The sequence below is a fragment of the Vanacampus margaritifer genome, chromosome 15 (genome assembly GCF_051991255.1).
Source record: "Vanacampus margaritifer isolate UIUO_Vmar chromosome 15, RoL_Vmar_1.0, whole genome shotgun sequence".
NCBI lineage: Eukaryota > Metazoa > Chordata > Actinopteri > Syngnathiformes > Syngnathidae > Vanacampus > Vanacampus margaritifer.
This window is the reverse complement of record NC_135446.1, coordinates 10,519,427-10,539,390: the sequence shown is the minus strand read 5'-3', so window position 1 is coordinate 10,539,390 and position 19,964 is coordinate 10,519,427. Positions and strand designations below refer to the sequence as shown.

General features: G+C 42.5%; 2 protein-coding genes across 7 annotated transcripts in view; one reads left to right on the top strand and one right to left on the bottom strand.

Annotated features, from left to right (window-relative positions):
* The window catches only part of chst11 (carbohydrate (chondroitin 4) sulfotransferase 11), a 62,157-nt gene extending 57,436 nt beyond the window's left edge, over positions 1-4,721 (top strand). For both annotated transcript variants that reach the window (XM_077544468.1, XM_077544467.1), the window contains exon 4: positions 368-4,721. In XM_077544468.1, coding sequence (XP_077400594.1) covers positions 368-992 — 625 coding nt within the window. In that variant the 3' untranslated portion in view covers positions 993-4,721. The remainder of the gene's footprint in view (positions 1-367) is intronic.
* Positions 4,653-19,634, bottom strand: slc41a2b (solute carrier family 41 member 2b). 5 transcript variants are annotated; one of them, XM_077544462.1, is made up of 12 exons: positions 19,485-19,634; positions 19,141-19,272; positions 17,866-18,492; positions 16,064-16,171; positions 14,992-15,063; positions 14,558-14,702; positions 13,963-14,109; positions 11,066-11,213; positions 10,364-10,443; positions 6,862-6,993; positions 6,651-6,799; positions 4,653-5,422 (listed from the first exon to the last, which is right to left on the bottom strand). In XM_077544462.1, exons 3-12 carry the CDS (start codon positions 18,385-18,387, stop codon positions 5,237-5,239), a joined length of 1,689 nt encoding a protein of 562 aa, XP_077400588.1. In that variant the 5' UTR covers positions 18,388-18,492; positions 19,141-19,272; positions 19,485-19,634; the 3' UTR covers positions 4,653-5,236. The 5 variants fall into 5 exon arrangements, with proteins under 5 accessions (XP_077400588.1, XP_077400591.1, XP_077400590.1 ...); XM_077544465.1 differs by having other exon boundaries at positions 19,194-19,272; XM_077544464.1 differs by lacking the exon at positions 19,485-19,634 and adding an exon at positions 19,344-19,480.
* Positions 19,635-19,964: the final 330 nt, after the last annotated feature.

Sequence of the window (19,964 nt, the reverse complement as noted above, 5' to 3'; positions counted from 1 at the left end):
CCTCTTCATAACCCAAAAATTTGGGTCTGTCCCTTTTTGCTTATTTTTGACCCAGCTGTTTTTAGAGAGTAAGTACCAGGTATCGTTTAGACATTTCCCGATACGGCCTTGTTTCAATGTATTGGGTACTCAGGACAGCAGCTGATACCAGTAGAACTAAATGGCATGTGTGGCTGACAGAACGTTTCTGGAAGTGAATTTTATCCATGTCACTCTCATATGTCCATTAAGGTGCCATTTTTTATAACTCTACATATGCTCTGAAGCTTCATGTTAGAATGGATTATTCGTGTGTTGCTACCAAAATGTGTTCATTGCCAAGTCAGAACTTTCCCAGCTTATGGTTCTCGATGCTTGTCTCCCGCAGCGACCCGATGGAAATCCCGTCCAATGAAGCCCACGTCCCGTCCAACCTCAAGACGCTGAACCAGTACAGCATCGCCGAGATCAACCACCGCTTGAAGAACTACCTGAAGTTCCTGTTTGTGCGCGAGCCCTTCGAGAGGCTGGTGTCCGCCTACCGCAACAAGTTCACCCTCAAGTACAACTCGTCCTTCCACAAGCGCTTCGGCACGCGCATCGTGCGGCGCTACCGCAAGAACGCCACGCAGGACGCTCTGGCCAACGGCGCCGACGTCACATTCAAGGAGTTCGCCGAGTACCTGGCCGACCCGGCCACCCGGCGCGACGGGCCGCTCAACGAGCACTGGCAGACCGTCTACCAGCTGTGCCACCCGTGCCACATCCACTACGACCTGGTGGGCAAGTACGAGACCCTGGAGGAGGACGCCAACTACGTGCTGCGGCTGGCCGGCGTGGCCGACTCCCTGCGCTTCCCCAGCTACGCCAAGTCCACCCGCACCACCGACGCCATGACGGCGCAGTTCTTCAGCAACATCAGCACTCCGCAGCAGGTCCAGCTGTACCAGCTTTACAAGCTGGACTTCCTCATGTTTAACTACTCCACGCCCGGCTACCTCCGGCTGGACTAGCGGCGAGGGACTGACTTGCGGGGGGTGAGCGCAGAGCAAATACATGTGCACTTATTTGCACGCCAGAATGTCAAATCAGCTCCATTTTGGATGGAATGTGGGTGAAGCAGGTCTTCCAGGTGGAAGGAACAAGACTTGAAGAGTCCTTGTGATGCTCCTGGCAGGTTTCAAACAAACGTTTGCTCGCTCCCTCAACCCAATTTGCATCAAATACACATCATGGCTCGCGTCCACCTCATTTCGACTCTCGCCAGCTGCCTCCAGGACAAACGGGATGTTGGCACCTCAAAGTCTCGCCGTCCATCCTTCCGACCGACCGAGTGACACCCAAGACCCTTAACGCTTTGGAGCCGCAGCGCAGCCTTGGACAGGCCGGCCCGTCAACACGAGGCAGGCAGGACGGCAGACTTTAAAGATCACTGGAACTCGTGAAGCTGCCCGCCGACTCACACTAACTTGATTTGTGCTTATTTACTATTTGATTGTCTTTGGAAGCGTTGCTGCGAGACAGCAAGGATTATTTAAACTGCTTTGTCCATTGAAATATTAGAGTATTTAAATGCCCCCCCTCCCCCCTTGGGTTAAGCTATTATGAAAGATTCAGTTGGGAATCACAGATTAGCGCTGCCGAGCGACATCAAGATGAATAACGGCACTCCCCATTGCACTGTGAAGCGCCTGACATGCTCTTAAAGTGAGCAATATTACGCTGGGCCAGCCAGCACATCTTTGGAAATTCCAAACCACTGCAGCTTCAAAGCAAAACAGATATTTGGGGGAGGAAAGTTGTTGCAGTTTTTTTTTTTAAATCACTTTCATTCCAGCAGACATAATTCTTTTCAACAGGCAATTACTGTATGTACAGAGTGCCCTCTCTTGAATTTGAATGGATATGATATGATATGATTATGTTAATTGACTTATCGGACCACCACATTGTGACACAGTAACAGGACAAGCAAAGAATTTTAAGTTTTTGTGCTTTGTAGGCAGTTGATGTCCACAGTCGTGTGTTCAACCGTGCCGAGGAGGGTTCGGGCCGCATTGAATTGTGTACGTTTTTTTTTTTTTTTTCTCAGTCATTTAATCACACTATTCTTATTTTGTTTCAATATCCGTTGTGTTTTCTTGTAATATTATTTAATTGTAATTTATTCACGTCAGGTCCTGACCCCCCCTTTTTTTATTTAGTGTTCATCAAAAACCAGAAGCTGCCATTTCAAACTGTTATGTTCAATTTTTGGAGGGAATTTTTTACAATGTTAAAACTCCCCACCCTCTTGAAAAACTACAACCAATAATACCATTTTACAAAGTAACTTTATGACTTTTTTTTTTCATGTTTAACTTGTGATACATTTCTTTGTTAAACCATTTGTAGGACCAGTCTTTTGTTTGTCTTTCTTTTGTAATTTTAGGGCATTTTCTGAGTTTTATTTTCTTTTTACAAAAAAATCTGCATTTTTATCTTTAAAATTCACATTATTCACTTAATATTATGGTTTGTTTCTTCTAATGACATTTTTCTTGAAAGGCTTTTCAGCATAACTTTTCTTTTTTCCCTTTTAAAAATGCAACTTTTCTTGTGATAGTCCAACTTTTTTCCCCTCTTTGTGTTTCTTTGCAGTGTTGCTATAAACTGCAACGTGCACCCTAGTTACACGAGGCACGCAATGCACACCCCATGTATTAGATAAAGCGCGCAGTGCGCGCCTAGTATATTATGGTGTGCACGTTGCGCACCTCGGGCACACATCCTACACCAGGTATATAGGCTGCACATTGCGTGCCTGCTGTATAGGGCCTGGGGTGCACGTTTCACAGCAAGTATATGGCAAAGATGCCACCGACTTCAGACTTCCGGGTTTCACACATCAGCGCCCGTTTCCGGCCACGTTCCAACACTCGCACCACCACCACCACCGCGCGCTCCCGCTCTCCGAAATGCTTCAGGCAACTGAGACACACTACACACTCGCACCCGTCGACGGGAACGCGCAACCGAGGGGCACAAGGGCGGAAGCGCGAGCACCGAGGACGCGGCTCACACACGTCGCAACCGGAAACAGCGCTGATGTGTGAAACCCAGAAGCTGGAAGTCCCGCCTCCTCCGTGGCATATACGCCATAGGGTGCAACTTTCTTTTATACCGTCTGATCTGATCACTTAATCTTATTGCGTCTTACTTATCTTGTCCTACAAATTGTAGGTTCTCTAGGCCCAGTCATTTCTTCCATGCTTTGATGTGTCTTGTATGCTGCTCGTTAACGGATTGATTGTAGGTGTGTGTGCAGACTGGTAAGCTGCAAATGAATTGCCCTCCCCTTGGAGGACAAATAAAATTGTCTGAATCTGAATCAAATTTCTGCCACTGTAAATAGGTGATTTAAAAAAAAAAAAAAGCTAATCATTAGCCTTGATGCGATCTTTGGGGAAGTAACTGGGTGTGTTTGAATGGGGAGAAAATCCATAAAGATTAAAAATAAATAAATAATTCTCCCTGCACTCTGGAGCTTTTGATCACCAGATTGAAGAACATTGCTTTAATAAGGCTGCACTTCTGCACCTTCAAAGACACGTCAGGGAGGCGCTTTCACATTCCAATGCCCAATTTAATTGTGATGTGAGGCACCCGTCATGTGACCAAGATCTCATGGATTTTAAAAGGTAAAACAGACGATTTTCTCAAAAAGTAGAAGTCACTTTTTAAATAATGTGAACGAGAAAGCCCATCCTACCAGCTCTCCTGCTCGTCCGGGGGAAAACGCCGTACAAATGTCAGGAGCCTGCGAGCTCATCTACCTCTAGCTTGCAACGTTCTGTTTACATTCTCTGCAGCCAGCTTGGGTTTCATAGACTGGCGTCCTCTTGCGACTGTCATCCATTTTCGGTAGCGCTTCAACGAATGGCTCAAATCGAAGCTCACCTGCTACATGCTACCAACACTCGACGTGCACATGCGCAGCTAGGAATGAGCACGCATGACATTATGTCAACTTTTCTCAGGAATGATTGACAGGATGGAGAACCAATTAACCCTGGAGAACCCACGGGGTCAAATTCGGCCCCTATAAATTCTGCTACTCAAATAACAAAGACCTTTTTTTTTCCAGCAGTGATTTTGTCCCTGTGTTCTTGTTTCCATTGGCCAAAGTGTGTTTGTACATTCAAAATCCAGTTCTAAAATGCAATAAATAAAACAAAAAAATGATATTGTTCAATGTAGCTGTGTATTTGATTGATTATTTTCTTAAATTCTAAATAGTTTACTGACAGTTTTTGTTATTCTGATTTTTTCGAAATGATACCCCTAAATCCCAAAAGGGTCAAATTTTGCCCTAATCATAAATTAGGGAATAAAGGGCTAAAGTTGAAAAAAACATATATTTTGGTGCTCAGTGAACTTATAGCAGTCATTTAATGTATAATTCATAATTTTCCAAAGAAGAAAAGGGTTCTTGGGTTCTCCAGGGTTAAGATGATCCACCCGGAAGATGCAAAAAATATATACCTTTAATTGGATGCCACCGTGTGAGTGTATCCTTTTGGCCACACGCACCAGCCAAAAGCTTTTCTAATGGATTGGACACCTGACTGTGGCAGTGGAAATTCAATTTGTAAACGCTTGCAACTTGAGCAAAAATAGGATATCAGATCATATGTTGGAAATACATTTATTTAGAAATTTATTTTAAAAAAAAGTAAAATGGCATACACACTACTGTTACAATGTCAGCCATTTTTTTTTGGGGGGGGGGGCACAACTGACATACACTTAAAACACAAAGTTAGAATAACAGAACAATACCTTGTCAACTAGTCTCAATCTCAACAGGCACATAGGGTACTGGTTTGAAAACTGGTTCCTGTCATACGTACAAGAGACATACTATATGACAGAATGAGACCGTGCTGACGTAGAATATAATATAACGTACGTTACGCATGTAAACGTCCACCAAAGCGTGCTACAAGCAGCCATCTCATACGGCATCCATTTTGAGAGGAGGATGAAAAAAAAAGAAAAAGAAAAGACGCTTAGATTGATTGCACCAACCAATTTGGATGTCGAATTGGAACTCTGCCGCTCCCCACAAGGGTCCCAAAACAAAGTCCGTCCAAGAATGATTCTTGCAAACTAGATCGCCTTTAGTAACAAGCAAGTGCTTTTTGGTGCAAAAAAGTCTCCAGAGTGAGAGCAGCGCAAATGTACGGAAGAGAACGGACCAGTACGTCACCAGGCGTCAGTCGCCCACGTCGCTGTCCTGGTCGCCGATGAGCCACAGGAAGTGGAAGCTGAGCGCCAGCAGGGCGGTGCCCAGCAGGTCGCCCAGGGCCGTCAGGTAGGGGATGGAGAAGCTGTCGGGGTCTTTGCCGCTGCGCCACATGGAGTGCACCATCCAGTCGGCGATGCACAACAGCAGCAACACCTGGCAACGGGCAAACAAGGAGGCTCTCGTGGGCATTTTTTTTCCACGCACCTTTTAGCTCGTTGAAATTATTTCGCTTTTTTGTGAGTGGAAAGAACATTTGGTGCCACTCTGTCATTATTCCTTGCTACTGATGTGAAGAGCATTGATCCGGGACTAAATTTGATCTCATCGCTTCACAGTCTATAGATGGGGAAAAAAAAAAAGACAGACAGCACTCGCCTCGGAAATCGGATCACCATTCCGACAGTTTGCTATGAAGTGCAACATCACTTGCAGGTAATCCATGATGGCATCAAAAGTGACTCACAATGGCGCGGCTGCACAAAACGCTGCCATTTTGGATATTCAGGAGGTGAGCAAAGATGCCAGTATAGCACCTTCTTTTTGCTTTTCACGTTTATTGCTTTTTGTTTGTTTGTATCGTCATTGTTTGTTCTTAATCATTGCAGGGCAGTACTCAAGGGGGAGAGAAAGTAACCACTGCACGTGAACCACTCAAGAAGAAATAGATATTTTGCAACAGAAGATTTCAAGTCGACCATTAAAAGTCGTGTCTTTTCTTGTTGTTGTTGCTCATAACTGAGTATTTACACTCAGTTATTATTAGTAGCTACATTGCGAGAGCTGTAAATAACAAATCTGCAATCACTTTTCGCTATAATAGCGATAGATTTGACAAACAGATAAAAAAAAAAAAAAAATCACTCTGCTTTTCACTTTCGAGTTTTTACAATCAATTTAATTTATGTATTTATTTTTAGATGAGCAGGGTCACACTTGCTCACCCTTGGATTTTCTAATGGGTGAAATTTGGTTTCTTTTCTTTTTTTAACCATGTACATCTAATTTTGCGGGGGGGTGTATATCTTGCTCTCATGTCTCTCAGCTCTTTTTCGTAAAATAACATCTGCATTATTCCAATCACATTCGCACACTGAGACAGTCCATGCGGCACTTACTCAGAATTCAAGGCAATCCCTCTCATGTCAAAACCTGAAATTATAAATAGTCCTTTTGGCGTCCTGCAACCGCCAACCTCTCGAATTGAGATGATGCGCACCCCCCCCGCTACCAAATTTGCCTTTACACTTACATGACCATATGCCAGCGCCAATGGAAGATGACACTTGCTATTTGAATACTTTATAAAGTCACGTGAACAAATGGACGAGCGTGTGTAGAATATAAAGTGTTTTGACGAGTTCAACGGTGAGCGTTTGCATACCTGCAGCAGAGCAGCAGCCAGGTAGACGGACATGAAGATGGGTGTCAGCGTGGTGTGTCCACTCTTCATCAGGTGAATGGTGTAAAGGAATATAAGATGGCCGGGGATGACCAAGAGGAGGAGAACCTGAGCAGATCGGTGATTGGCTCCTGCATGGGTAAAAAGGAGGAGAAGTTATTCCAGCAGGTACACTCACTGGCACGGGACTCACCTGTGCCAAAGAAGGTGCGGCAGGGGTAGTAGCAGCCCTTGGCCTCGTCGGGGACCTCCCCGGGGGCGTGGTGGAAATGCAGGAAAGTGGAAATCCGGCTGGACTGAATGGCCACCAGGTTGCCCCCGATACCTAGACGCCACGAAAGGCATCCATTGATGATTGAACAATTGTATTTTGGGAGCGACATACAAATACTAATTGTGTGAAAAGTGCATTCAATGCCACTAATGTGAGTTATACGATTATGTGAAAGTGGTCCTAAATGTGTCAGCGTTTTTCTATGATGGCAGGAAGTGCAAGCAACAGCAGAAGCTAACGCAATAGCAAGGACAAATGTGCGTGCATGTTACAATTTCTTTTTAAAGAATAATCACGGACTTCATTTTTAATGATCACATTCAAGTCTTTTCAAGGATCCCATAAAAGGAGTCACGTTCACTATTTAAGATTTTAAATTTTTTTTTTGGTCATACTATTGTACTCGTGTCAATATTAGAAGGACGCAAGACGGCTTTGATTTTATTTATAATTTTTATGCAAATTGGGGATTTCAAGGCCCATACAGAATTTGTGAAATAAAATGTTGGGCTGTCTAAACAAATAATTGCTGCTTTTGAATTTGGTGATTTAGCCAGGGGCATAAAATGAGGGGGGGGAGGTTGCTTGGAAGAGGTTTGAGGCAAATGTGTCTTATTCAGGTCACTGGCTTTGTCAGACGCCAAGATGAGGACGGTGAAGTGGTCTGTGTGGAGACACCAGCGGGGGGTCCACGTCTGTCTCAACCCGGTCCGCTCCGCCCGGAGGGATTGCATACACCAATGTGACGCGACGCGCTGACATCAAATATAATGAGCGTCGGTGGGAGTGAGCTATAAAGTCGGCGGTCGTCTTATCTCAAATCAAAGGTGCGCCGAAGCAAACGCGCTGATGATGAGGACGGATTAAAAAACGTCATGTGCATCAGTTAGGAGTCTGCAGGGACGCTCCACAATAAGAACAAAGACACGTTTCACATCACCAGTGAAATGTTGCGGAAATGAGTAATGAGAATGCAATGAATAAATAAATACATTGCAAATAAACAGCCGGTATAATCAGGGAATTTTACCGAGTAGAAATAAGACGGCCAATAATTCGTGCCTTGACATTTTTTCCACATTTTAAAGTGCTATTACATACTTAACTATCAATTAGTATGGAAAATGATGGATGATAACCTAACCCTACTGATGGGACTTCAGGATCTTACTCAAAGACACTCCGACATGGTCACAGGGGTCGGGGATCGAACCGTCAACCTCCGGATTGGCACACTCTACCACCGAGCCATGCCGCACCGTCGATTGGAAATGGAAAACATTTCAATGATCGGACTTCATATTGCAAATAAGCTGATTATAATATTCATCAAAGGCGCATCCATAAGAGCCGGAAAGCCTGTTTGACGTTTGAGTAAGCCGATTCATCTTAATTAGAACCTGACGCACGCTTCAATGTGTCTTCTTGCTAGGGATGGTGCATTTAAATTCATTCTATGGATATTATTTCATTCACCCTTTCACACGTTTGTAACGCTGCTACTTGAAAACATTTGCTGACAATCTGCATCTAGAAGAGTTTCGTGTAAACGTGAAGAGGAAACGAGTGGAATTTCAACGCAGGAGCGAATGCTAAATGAAGGCAACACGGCCATTTTCAAGCTATTTTGTTGCACCAACACAGCTTTTACGTGGCCGTCCTCTTTTGATTTGAGGCGTGAATATCTATTCCGTCGCAGGAGAAATTATAATGCAGCGGGCTATTTCATTTGACCTGTCATTTCTTATCAAGCTCAATGCAGCTTCTTCCTTATCAAATATCCACACATCATCCCTTACACTGGCCCTTGCCGACTTCATTTTTGTGCTGCATTTCAACAAGCCGAGTCGCTACGCATTCATTTTCCGCTGGCCGTTAGTGACCCGGATGACGTCTCTGCGGTAAAAGCAATTTGAGCGAGAATTGCTCACCGTCTTGTTGACTGTCTCTTTATATTAACATTGAATTCAAACCTCATGTCTCAGGTGCCGCGTCGCAATGGACAGTGCAAAGTGGCCCCAAAGAGGTGCCGGGAGAGGAGCGAAAATGACCATAATCAAATATTAAAAGGTTATATTAATTTATGGTGATGAGCCATTTTTTGCCGGGAAATGCTGATGGAGCGGCCTTCTGTTTGTCTGCTTTGACATTCATAAAAGTCGCAGCTGAGAGACAAATACGCTCTCATGGTTTGCTTCGCATAAAAATATGCTGTCTTGGCTGAACTCCGGAAGGCAGGAATTTGCATGCCCATTATAATAACTGAAGGTGAGTCTGCATAAGGTAAGGTAATGTGGGAGTCGAGCAAGTGGACCAACTTCATCTCTATATTTGCTATAGCACTTGTTTTGCTTGAGAGGCAGGGGATTAATGTATGTTGGATAAGATAAAAAAATTCTATATGGCCTCACTATGTTGCAAACTTTTGTGGGTGGGTCTGCATTGCATCCCCTGCGATAAATGGGCCTTCACTGTATTTAATCATTTCTAATCAAAATACCCCCGCATTATCTGTTACTGTGCCACGCATGCTATTTAATTTCAGTCTGGCTCAACCTGATAAGATGCATGAAGCTGAAGGGCCAATGGAAGGAAAGACCCATCACACACACCAGGCGCTGGAATTCCAAGGATTGTGCTCATTTAAGCTGCCGTGGATTTATAAAGTCGTGTTCAAAGTGTATGACACTGTGGACTTTTGGGGTGTAACGTTCATTTTAACAGCTGCCTTGATGTTTTACTGTACGTCAGTAAAACGACTGCCTGGAGGAGGAGGCCTTTGACTTCCTCCTTCTGCACTACAAAAAAGATAATCAGTAAAAGCATCTGGTCTGAATGGCCTTTGCTTTTATTAACTAGAAATGTAATTAACTACTTACATTTTAATCAATTCATTTAATTAAAATATATGGATTGAAGTTATTAACTCTTTGACTGCCAAAAACGTTAAATAACGTTTAGTAAAATCCTATGGAGGAGTGCCAAAGACGTTAAAAGACGTTTTTTTTTCCAAAACAGAGGTGAAACTAACCATTTTCTATAGTTGATTACTGAAAAACGGAATAAGGTAGAAACAAACTTTTTTTTCTGATGAAAGATGAGAGTCCAATCTTTCATTTGGTAGTATGTGTGTTTCCATAGTCCAAACACATAATTTTCTGTGGACCTTGAAAGATCAGTCAAAAATGCTTAAATCGGCTGGCACCCACGGCATCCCTTTTCTGAAAACGTCTGGCAGTCAAAGATTATTGAATGCATTACAAAAAAATAAAAACATCAGTAAATAGTAACTTTAAATGTGATTTTCATTATTAGAATAATTATTAATATAATAATTATATAATTTTACATTAATAATAAACATTTTAAATGAATTATAAATGATTATTTGGCGCCGTCATTGAGTACAAGTGTGACTCACCATTGATGACGGGGGTGTACACCACAATTCCAGCCAGATTGGGGTCAGACACCGTTTTGTCCAGGATGAGCCCTCCGATGCTGCAGTGGTGAAGATAATTGGATCATTTACAAGCGTGTTTGCACCTGGCTGCTGATGAAAAGTAATTGGCAACAACGCTGCGCCACTCCAGCTGAACGCCGCTCAAAGGACGCCGCTCGATCAGCTCGCTGGAGCGCTCACACGTCGATGGTGCCATTGGAGAAAAAGCGAGCAGCTCGCCAATGCCCAGCATTAGCACGACTTTGGTGTTTGGTCACTTGTTCCAATGTAGTATCAATTGCGGGAATATACATTTATTCTAGAATAGAGTTTACCGTTAGTGCACTTCTCTATAAGTGCAGTAAAGGTCACTGGCTTCACAATCTGCTGAAAAGAAAAGAGTTTATAGTTGTTCTCAGCTCATGTTGATACGAATCTATTTGCTCTTCCAGCTCATCTATTAAAGATGGTTCGAACGCCGCACGGGCAAAAAATAAATAAATAAGCACACCGAAGACAAGAGCTGCATTTATAAAGCTTGGGGGACTCTGAGAGCATCGGCGCTCGGGAGCTGCTGCAATTCCTTTCAGGGATGAGTCATCAGACAAACCAGACACAGAGTTACAAAACAGAATAACTGTTTGTCCAAACGTTCCCTTTTCAAGCGCCGCAGACAAATACCTGCTGATGACCATGGCCGTGATGACCGGCTCCCATCCGGAGTAGAGCAGGGTGCGGCTGGCCGGGTGCTTGGAGGAGATGACCATCCACAGAGGCGTCAGACACATGAAGAAGGCACAGACCAGGGAGGAAACGTACGGGTAGGAATCTGGAGGAGGAAGCGGAGATGTGGTCATCCGTCCCGCTTTCAAGTCGCCCGAGCGTGTTACAGAGCCGCAAAGTGTCAGCCCGGAATGAATCACAAAGACGTTTTGTGCTCAAGCACATGTTGAATGTCTCGCATGGTAATTAAGCTGCAGAAACACAAATACGTTTTGGTTCAACCAACAATACGGGTCTTTTTTTTTTCCCAAAAAAAAAAGAGAAAAGAATAATTAGGTTGAACACCTGCTTAAAGCCTGTTTTCCAGGTGGATCAGTTTCACTCCAATACTAAATAACTCCTATAGGCAATCAGGCCAAGATTTATTATCTGCATGGTGTCAACGCAAAAGAGAAGAGAAAGGCCTCTCAGTGTTCCGGCTCACTGACTTTCTCGTTTAATGAGGCACAGAGGTAACGGAACCTTCTGGAGAAAAGACTGCGAGGACACGCTTGGTGATTATTAGCCAATAATGGCTTTCACTGATTTCTCCCCACTTGCAACCCATATCTCCTTATGAGAGGAGAGGATTTCAGTGTCATTTGGCGTCACGCTACCTGCTGAGCTAAGGGTAAAAATATATATTTTTTTTTAAATACATCTGGAATGGTTAATAATAACCCTTCTTAGAAAAGTGGAAGCGGTTATCACTGCAACTCAACAATTCCTTTCTTTTAAAGAGTGATTCGCAAACTTTCACACCAGGTACTACTTCAAAAATACTCGCCAACATTTACATAGTTAAACAAACATAACATATGAACTATACTTAACTATTAATGTGAATGAGACGCCATTGCGACATGTACATTATTATTGTTTAATACAACGTATTAAAATTTGTATAAATGCTGTCCCATTCATTTAAACAAGAACATAACGGTACTTAAACATTAAAGAATGATTCATTATAATGTCTTGTACATAAGAGCAAAAAAAGTACCATGATACATTTTTTTAAACAAAAGATTAAATGCAAATGTTAACTAAAAAGGTCAACACAACTGGACTGCACTTGGGCAGTGATTCTTTCATGTACTCATGCCAGACAGAGAATTGCAGTTTGGCGATTGTCCAAAAAGTGTCATACAATCTCCACTTTAGAGCTGCGCGTCTTAATCTCTGCATCCTCACAGTGTAACACAGACAGAAAATTAACAGAACCAGATGTGACAAACCTTGACATCAATTAGATGTTAATGCTGTCTTGTTTGCATATTGTTTCACTGCACAAGATACACAAAAATAAAAAATAAATTTGAAGGAATATCCAGTTAATGATCCTCAAAATAATTGTGATATGTCAATAAAATAAAAGAGCTTACAGCATTTTACTTTGAAAATCGACAACCCATTTCAAATGCAATCCGTCCACGTCAACATCGACTTCAAATGAACTTCTTCCAAACATTCCCATCTTTTATGACCAAAACGGTTTCAATACAAAAACACTTGAGATTTGTCACAACTCCATTATATTCCTGCATTTATCCCCCCAAGCAAAGCAATGCATCATTCACGGCCATTAAAATGGCTCTATAATTAAAATTGACTGGATGCCAGCGTCTCCTCTTGACTCAGCTGATTTCCCCCAAAATGAAGGGCATTCATGTTTTCCTTTCCCTCAAGGGGAAAAAAAAAGCAAAAAAACAGCCTTTTGTTGCAACTTTTCAGAAAAGTATCAGTGTGCCGGCACTCAAGCACAACACGGACATTGTTGAGGGAAGACAGACGGGCCAGACAGCCTCATTACGCCGTTCTGCAGTGGAAATATGGAATCTGAAGCGTGTTTGCTAAATTGAGCCTCTGTTTACTCTTGGAGGGAACATCTGCGTTTCCGAGGTACAGCTGACGGGGTTAGTTTGAATGTGATGCTATATTCAGCGTTGACTGTATCCTTGTATTACAAGCGGGTTTGGGTGTGACATAAATTAAACATGTGGAATGTGCCGTGAGAAGAGAGGAGGTCTGTTCTGCAAACTGAGGTTGTGCGTTTGTGCTTCAGAGAGAGGCAGGGGGGACCTCTACTGGCTTAATTGGAGAATTACAATTCACAACCAGAGAAACTTCACAAGTATTGAAGGGGGGGGGGGGGCATAGAGTGGAAAATTGACTATTTAATTGCTTGCATGCAAATATTTGGATCTCTGGAGTGTCTGAGCAACCACAAAGGATAAAAGGATTTAACTAAGCAACTCTTTTGTTAGCTGCCTATTTCTGAAAGTCTGTGAGTGACCCTTCAAGATTGTCTCTGCACATGACTTGACATGTGCAATTTGAAAATGTAATCTGTGGTGTGTTTGCAACCAAGCCTAGGTCTACCCCGTGTTTTAACAGTAATGAAACACCAAGTCTGTGATGTTTGTGATTTAGTCTGCAGTTAAAAGCTGAATGAATCTCATCTGGCTTGATATTTATTTCCCTTTAAAAGTTAGAAGATGCTTAATCCCCTGCTCTATATGCTTTTTATAGTCAAACATTAGACAGCTGGTGGCTTGTTGAAATTTACAAGCGCCAGTGTGAAGCGATATTGCACTACCACAGTCTCTCCCAGGGGGCAATAAAGAGTCAGAGGAGCGTGACGACGGAACAGCGGGACTACAAAGCCAAACGGTGCGTACTCTATGTGAATTACAGTGCCTAAAACTAATAATCCACCTCACTCGAGGTATTTTTGTGTCTGACACTGCTTCTCCGTATTGACGTTCAAAATGGAATACGAGTTGAAATGAGTTGCTTGGTGCTCATTCACCTACCGAGGCACTTGTAGAGGCCCTGGCTGATCCAGGCCAGGATGGCCAAAGTGATGAGGTCACCGAAACTGGCAGCGATGGGCGTGGCAACATTGTCCGGGTTGATGCCCGTCTTCTTTGAGCCCACAATCACGCCCACCATGATGAAACCTGGTACAAGAGGATCAAAAAGTGAGTGGAGTTGCTCTTTGTTTGCGGATTTTCATGTCATCCTTGCAAATCCGAATTTAGTGGTCTGTGCAGTTAGCATGTGAAATAAGGTTTGGTTGAACATGTTGATGTTTAAATATACTACGTTTCTTTTGTTTTTATGTGGCAGTTTTAAAGTGCTCTTCTATTAGGAATAACAAATAAATGGCTTAAATCAAGCCGTGAACGATGCTACAAGATACTATAAAATGTGTTTTCATCAGTTTAAGTGTGTCTTAATTTTTAAAACATTTTTATATGGCCTTTATCACGGATTTGTATCCACTGGGGGTGACTGTGGAACAAAAGTGTTCAGTGTGCCGACAAAACAAAATAAACATGATGTATTTTTGTTATCTGAGTGATTTTGGTGTGGCAAGGACACGATGCAAGCCGCCGGCGCGTTTACCCTGCAGCAAGGAGGCGATGAAGGCTGTGGCGACGCTGCTGGAGCACAGCAGCACGGCGTGGCTCATCTGGAACTTCCCCTCGGGGATCCAGCCAAGAATCACGGCCGCCACGGCAGCCAAAAAGCCCACCACAGTGGCCTGAACCTAAACGAAACAAAAAAGTGTTGTTCGTGTGGACACAATTGTGAAACAGTGGGCAAACGGGGATGATACAAACATGTGCGACGACGTGTTGCGCGGGTGTATGATTAACAGAGTCTCCATCGAGCAGATGTCCCTGACATGGTCAAGTCTGAGGCAACACCAACATGGGTTCACCCTCTTCCAACATGTCTTTAGAACAAGTACTCATTACATAAGTCCTTGTGTCCTCTGTGTGTTTACAAAGGAGTAGGGAGGCAAGTGATATGCAAAAATATCGTTATATATTTACCTGCTTGAGTGCCAAGTTGCCTATTATTAGATTCCACTTCTCTATAGGTGAGTCCATCTTGCCCACGTTCACCTGTGTTGGGTGCACACAACAAAAGCAAATAAGAGTGTCTGTTACTGTGATCTTTTGCCACAGAGAATGTTGCTTGTCTATTCCCATGCTATTGTTTTTTTTATTTTTTTTGTGCTTTCACTTCTTGTCCTGTGGTGTGGAATGTTTTGTTCTGCGGCCCAAAGAAGGGCACCGTAATTACTTCCTGTTGTTTTGAATTACTTTTGCATTACAATACCCGGTTCCGTATAGGCAGCTGGGTACAAGTTGTACACAAAAAGCAACAGCACCCACAGATTGAAATCTGGCCCACTTAGACAATGTTGACACAATATGGACTGTCAAAAATCTTTTCCAGCTCACTTGAGCTAAAAGGTAAATCCACTCCACCGTGAGTGTGAGGCCTGTGTGTGGGGAACCGAGGGGGCGGTTGTCCAAAGCAAACAAAAGCCGATTTATTGCTGGCTACTTGTTAGCTCTTTAAGAAGTGAAACATGAGAATGAACTGAAATGTTAAAACTGGTTGAGCAAATCTTTTGGATTTCCATGCTGTGCAGTAATTCTTCCTGCAAAGTAAATATGTTTTCAACTAAAGGGGGCATCCAAGTTGAGGAATGAACACACATTGACAAACTGCCTCAGTATTTCACATACTGTCACTGCTCACTATGATATCTCATGCATGCATTTCACAAAAAGCAAAACTGAGACTCATAATCAAATAATCAATCAATCGGGACGTACACTTTGCTGCTTAATATTTTTTTTAGAGTCTTTTTCTTTGGGACAATTTAATGAAAGTACAGTTCAGAGAAGAACCTTATTTGTGATGAATCTTTCCTGACCAAAGCCTTAACTCCTCCCTTTTGTGCCAACTGTCCAAAAACTTTAGTACATGATGTGTAATGAGTCCATTTCAACTGTATGGCAAGCAAATGTTGGGAGTGCACTAGATGAAAGCCATTTAATGGTAATAAATTAGGCAAACGCCCCGTGTGCGTATGCGCGTGTTTCATCTAACCGCTGTTGAGAGGCGTGAGGCCAGCGTCATCTCCAAGTTGCCCTTGAGGCCGAGCAGAGCGGGAACCAGGATGAAGATTTCGGTCATGTGCTCAAACGCTTCCCAGTGCTGCGTGTGAAAGATAGAGCAAGCAAGGACATTTGATTACACTCACCTTATCCCTAAAGGGGGGACAACTTGTTGCACTTAGAAAGACATGTTGGAGGCAGAGAACAGCATGCCAAGATAGTACTGCCACAATACACATTCATTGACTGTCTTATCGTTCTTTGACAATCTTTTTTTAATTTTTTTTATCTGAACCGCATATTCTCACAAGGGTCACCGGCATGCTGGAGCCTGTCCCAGCTGTCTTCGGGCAGTAGGCGATGTACACCCTGAACTGGTTGCCAGCCATTGGCAAGGGACACAGACTAACAACCAGTCACACCGAGGAACAATTTAGAGTGTTCAATTAACCTACCATGCATGTTTTTGGAATGTGTGAGGAAACCAGAGTGCCCAGAGAAGACCCACGCAGGCACGGGGGAGAATATGCAAACTCCACACAGGAAGACCGGAGCCCGGATTTGACAATCATTCGATACGCAAAATCAAAATCTCCCAAATCATGTAGACGAGAGGAAAACGGATCATTAGCATGTGTACCTGCTGGACAACTTCAAGGAAAATAATTAAAAACAGGATTTTTCTGGCATTACATCAACAGAAGTCATTAAAGCAACAATGTGCACTGACTGCCTTTCAGTTGTCGTTTGTTGAGAAACTTTAGAATGTCCCAGACCTAAATGCAACGAAAATTTGTACAGGTAATAGGTCTTGCCGTTTTATTGCACTAAAGTTCTGAGTTTACTATGATCTAAATCTTTTTTTACGTATATTTTTTTTTTAGTAACTAGTTTCTTTTATATTCTCTTTTCTTGCAAGTTACCACTGCAGAAATTCACTTTTTTTTTTACTTGCCATCTCACTCAAAAACTCTAATTAAAACAAAGACCCTCTCATTTTTGGAGTTAGTTTTTACTCCCTCTGGAAAAAACAAACACACATTTATTTAGTTTTGAATAAAAATTTCCAACATAAATCGACATTTTGTTTTGATTTCTCACTGAATTGAGTATATGAATCTAACATGGAAATTCAAATTGAAAGTCTCTCCCAGTTTGATCATTGTTTTTGTTTTTTTACTGACACCGAAAAATATAATTATTTTTTTGAATAAACATTTTTTAAATATCCAAAAAATACAAGGTAAAAAGTAGGAAACATTTCTGCTGTGCTATTAAGTAAATAAATAACAATTTATTTATTTATTTTAATTATTGAAATCACAAAATTAAGGAGGTATGAAATATGTTTGAAAAACAAAATAAGATTCTATTTTGGCTGAAAATAAAGAATAAAAGAGAAAAAACGTAATCACAAAAATAAGACAAAATAGGGAATATTAAAAATATATATTTTTGTTTTGGCTATAAAGAAAAGAAAAACTTATGTGTTTTTTTTATTTGAGATAAATTTTGTTTTCATGTCACCACCCCCAAAGTATCACTAAGTTTTTCTTTTTCATAAAATAAAAAAAAATTGGGATAAAAGTGCCCTGCCCCAAAAAACAGTATGAAATGTGGTCATGTATAGTTTTCACTCAGGCAACAAAAGGGAAATGCGTGTCCATGGAGGTTCTGATCCAAAAAAGGATTTTGTTGCCTTACAACAGTGTGGCAATTCCAGTTTCTACAAAGATCTGCTTCTTAGAGTTAAGCAAGTACGGAAGAATGTAGTTAAATTGCAGCTCACATTACCTGCACAATGTCTAGCACCATCCCGGCTGATACGGTTCCAAAACCGGCCAACAGGAAAGGCACAAGGATCTGAAAAGCCATGGCCAGAGGCGACTCCTTGGGCAGAATGTGCACACCGGGTAGTGCCTCCTCCTCCACATCTTCATCGTCATCTGCCTCGTCCCTGGACAAACTCCTCTCAGCCAACATGGGCTCCAGTTCCGAGTAGCTTCCATCTCCGGAGTCTGACAGAGTGACAGAGGAGCGAGAGGCGCGGTCCAGCACCCGTCGGCCTTCGAGGTGAGGCGTCTCCTGTCTGTAGCCATTCTGGAGTGAGCCAGACTCTGGTTTGACACTGAGGTCAGCCAAAGACAGACGCTCCTCCTGGAGCTTGGTGTAGCCGGTGGGGACCATTGCTTGGAGGAGGGAGGTGATTCGACTGGCGGAGAGAGCACTCCCGATTCCACCTGCGCCACTCATGCGTACCGTCAGGCTAGAGCCCAGGGAATCCCCGATCGCTCCGCCGAGACTCTGGATGCTCATGATGGGGTCTCGCGCAACAGTGTCTCATCTCCAACCTCCTCGACTGAGAATGGGTTTTAAAATTACACTGGTGAGGCGTCTATTTCAGGGGGTTGGACACTCAGCCTGTAGAGAACAAAAAGGAGAACAAAAATGTATCCATCCAACTTCCATTCTTTGACGCTTATCTTATACCGAGTGGTTGAAGTTGGTGCCTATGTCAGGTGAAAGGCAAATTATTACAGGACTGACTAGATATTCACACGACACATAACCACAAACAACCTCTTCAATAAACCTAAACATGCATGTTTACCTGAGAACTGTGAGGCAAGATGCACTACCACTAAAGCACATTGAGTATGAAATGTGTTGTGTAAATAAAGTTATCTTGCCTATTGCATAGACAGACAGCCTATGGGTAATTTAAAGTATTTAACTAACTCCACACAGTAGTTGCAGTAGTTGAAACCGTCACACTATTTTTTTTTTTACATGAAATTTCGTCATTCCTTCGTGGTAGCTTGAAAATCTATCGCTTGAGAATTTACCTTTTTACTATACGTGTACAGTACATATTTTATTTAAGTGGAAAATTTGATGTCAGCAAAGCTTTAACTGGCTAATTCATTCATGGTACTTGTAATGTATTTAGCACTCACATGAATTGCACATGAACAGTTAAACAGCTGAAGCCATATCCGCATATTTAAAGCATGTGGAAATAAAGCCTTGAAATAAATGTACATGTAAAATTAATACAGGAGGACTTACATTGCCGGCGGGATGCCATTGCGGCGTGTAATAACGCAGCGCTGCGTACTCACTTTCTTACTCGCGGTTGACACTTGAGACAACGCCTCGGTGTAAAAGTTTCACGTCGAATGCGTTTGTTTTGCGAATAGCCTAAAAGGCAGACAAACGTTTAGTACATCTGTGTTAGTGTTGGTTAGCATCGTGCTACATTAGCAACGTACAAATGAGAAATGTTTGGAGGCGCCACCCTCCTTCTCCCGTTCAACGAAAAGCGTAGCAAAAACAGAAGCTAAGGTAAACATTTAGAATATAACCGAATTATGTGGTTGTAATTCACTGTGTGTCTTATTCGGGGAGTTTACCATTGCGAAGCGCAAATATTTCATCCCAAATCGAAGGAGATGCAACTGCAAGCCGATGATGACAGTCACACACACACACACAGCCCGTGTCAGTGAGCTGGCCGAAGATCATCTACGCCAAGATGATGCGCCACTTGTTTTCTGCCCGCCTCTCTTCATTACACGCGTTTGTAGTGCGACGTCGAAGTAAACGTCAGCCGTGCTTTAAATAATTGTCAAAAATGTCAATGAAATGTTCAATCTAAAATATAAATTCCTAAACGTCAGCCGTGCTTTAAATAATTGTCAAAAATGTCAATGAAATGTTCAATCTAACATATAAATTCCTAAACGTCAGCCGTGCTTTAAATAATTGTCGAAATGTCAATGAAATGTTCAACCTAACATATAAGTTACTAAATCAACGTAAATTGGAACCAGGAACTACAAACGCTCTCAAAACGTAATGCATATATGTATGTACAGCACATTTCTTATCTT

What these genes read in the sequence shown, in the direction of transcription:
- slc41a2b (XM_077544462.1), bottom strand. Translation starts at nt 18,387, where the DNA reads ATGAGCATCCAGAGTCTCGGCGGAGCGATCGGGGATTCCCTGGGCTCT. An exon ending in CCTCACGCCTCTCAACAGCG is followed by an intron (nt 15,064 to 16,063) that starts GTTAGATGAAAC and finishes CACCCAACACAG; the next exon opens with GTGAACGTGGGCAAGATGGA. An exon ending in GTACACCCCCGTCATCAATG is followed by an intron (nt 6,994 to 10,363) that starts GTGAGTCACACT and finishes CGTGGCGTCTAG; the next exon opens with GTATCGGGGGCAACCTGGTG.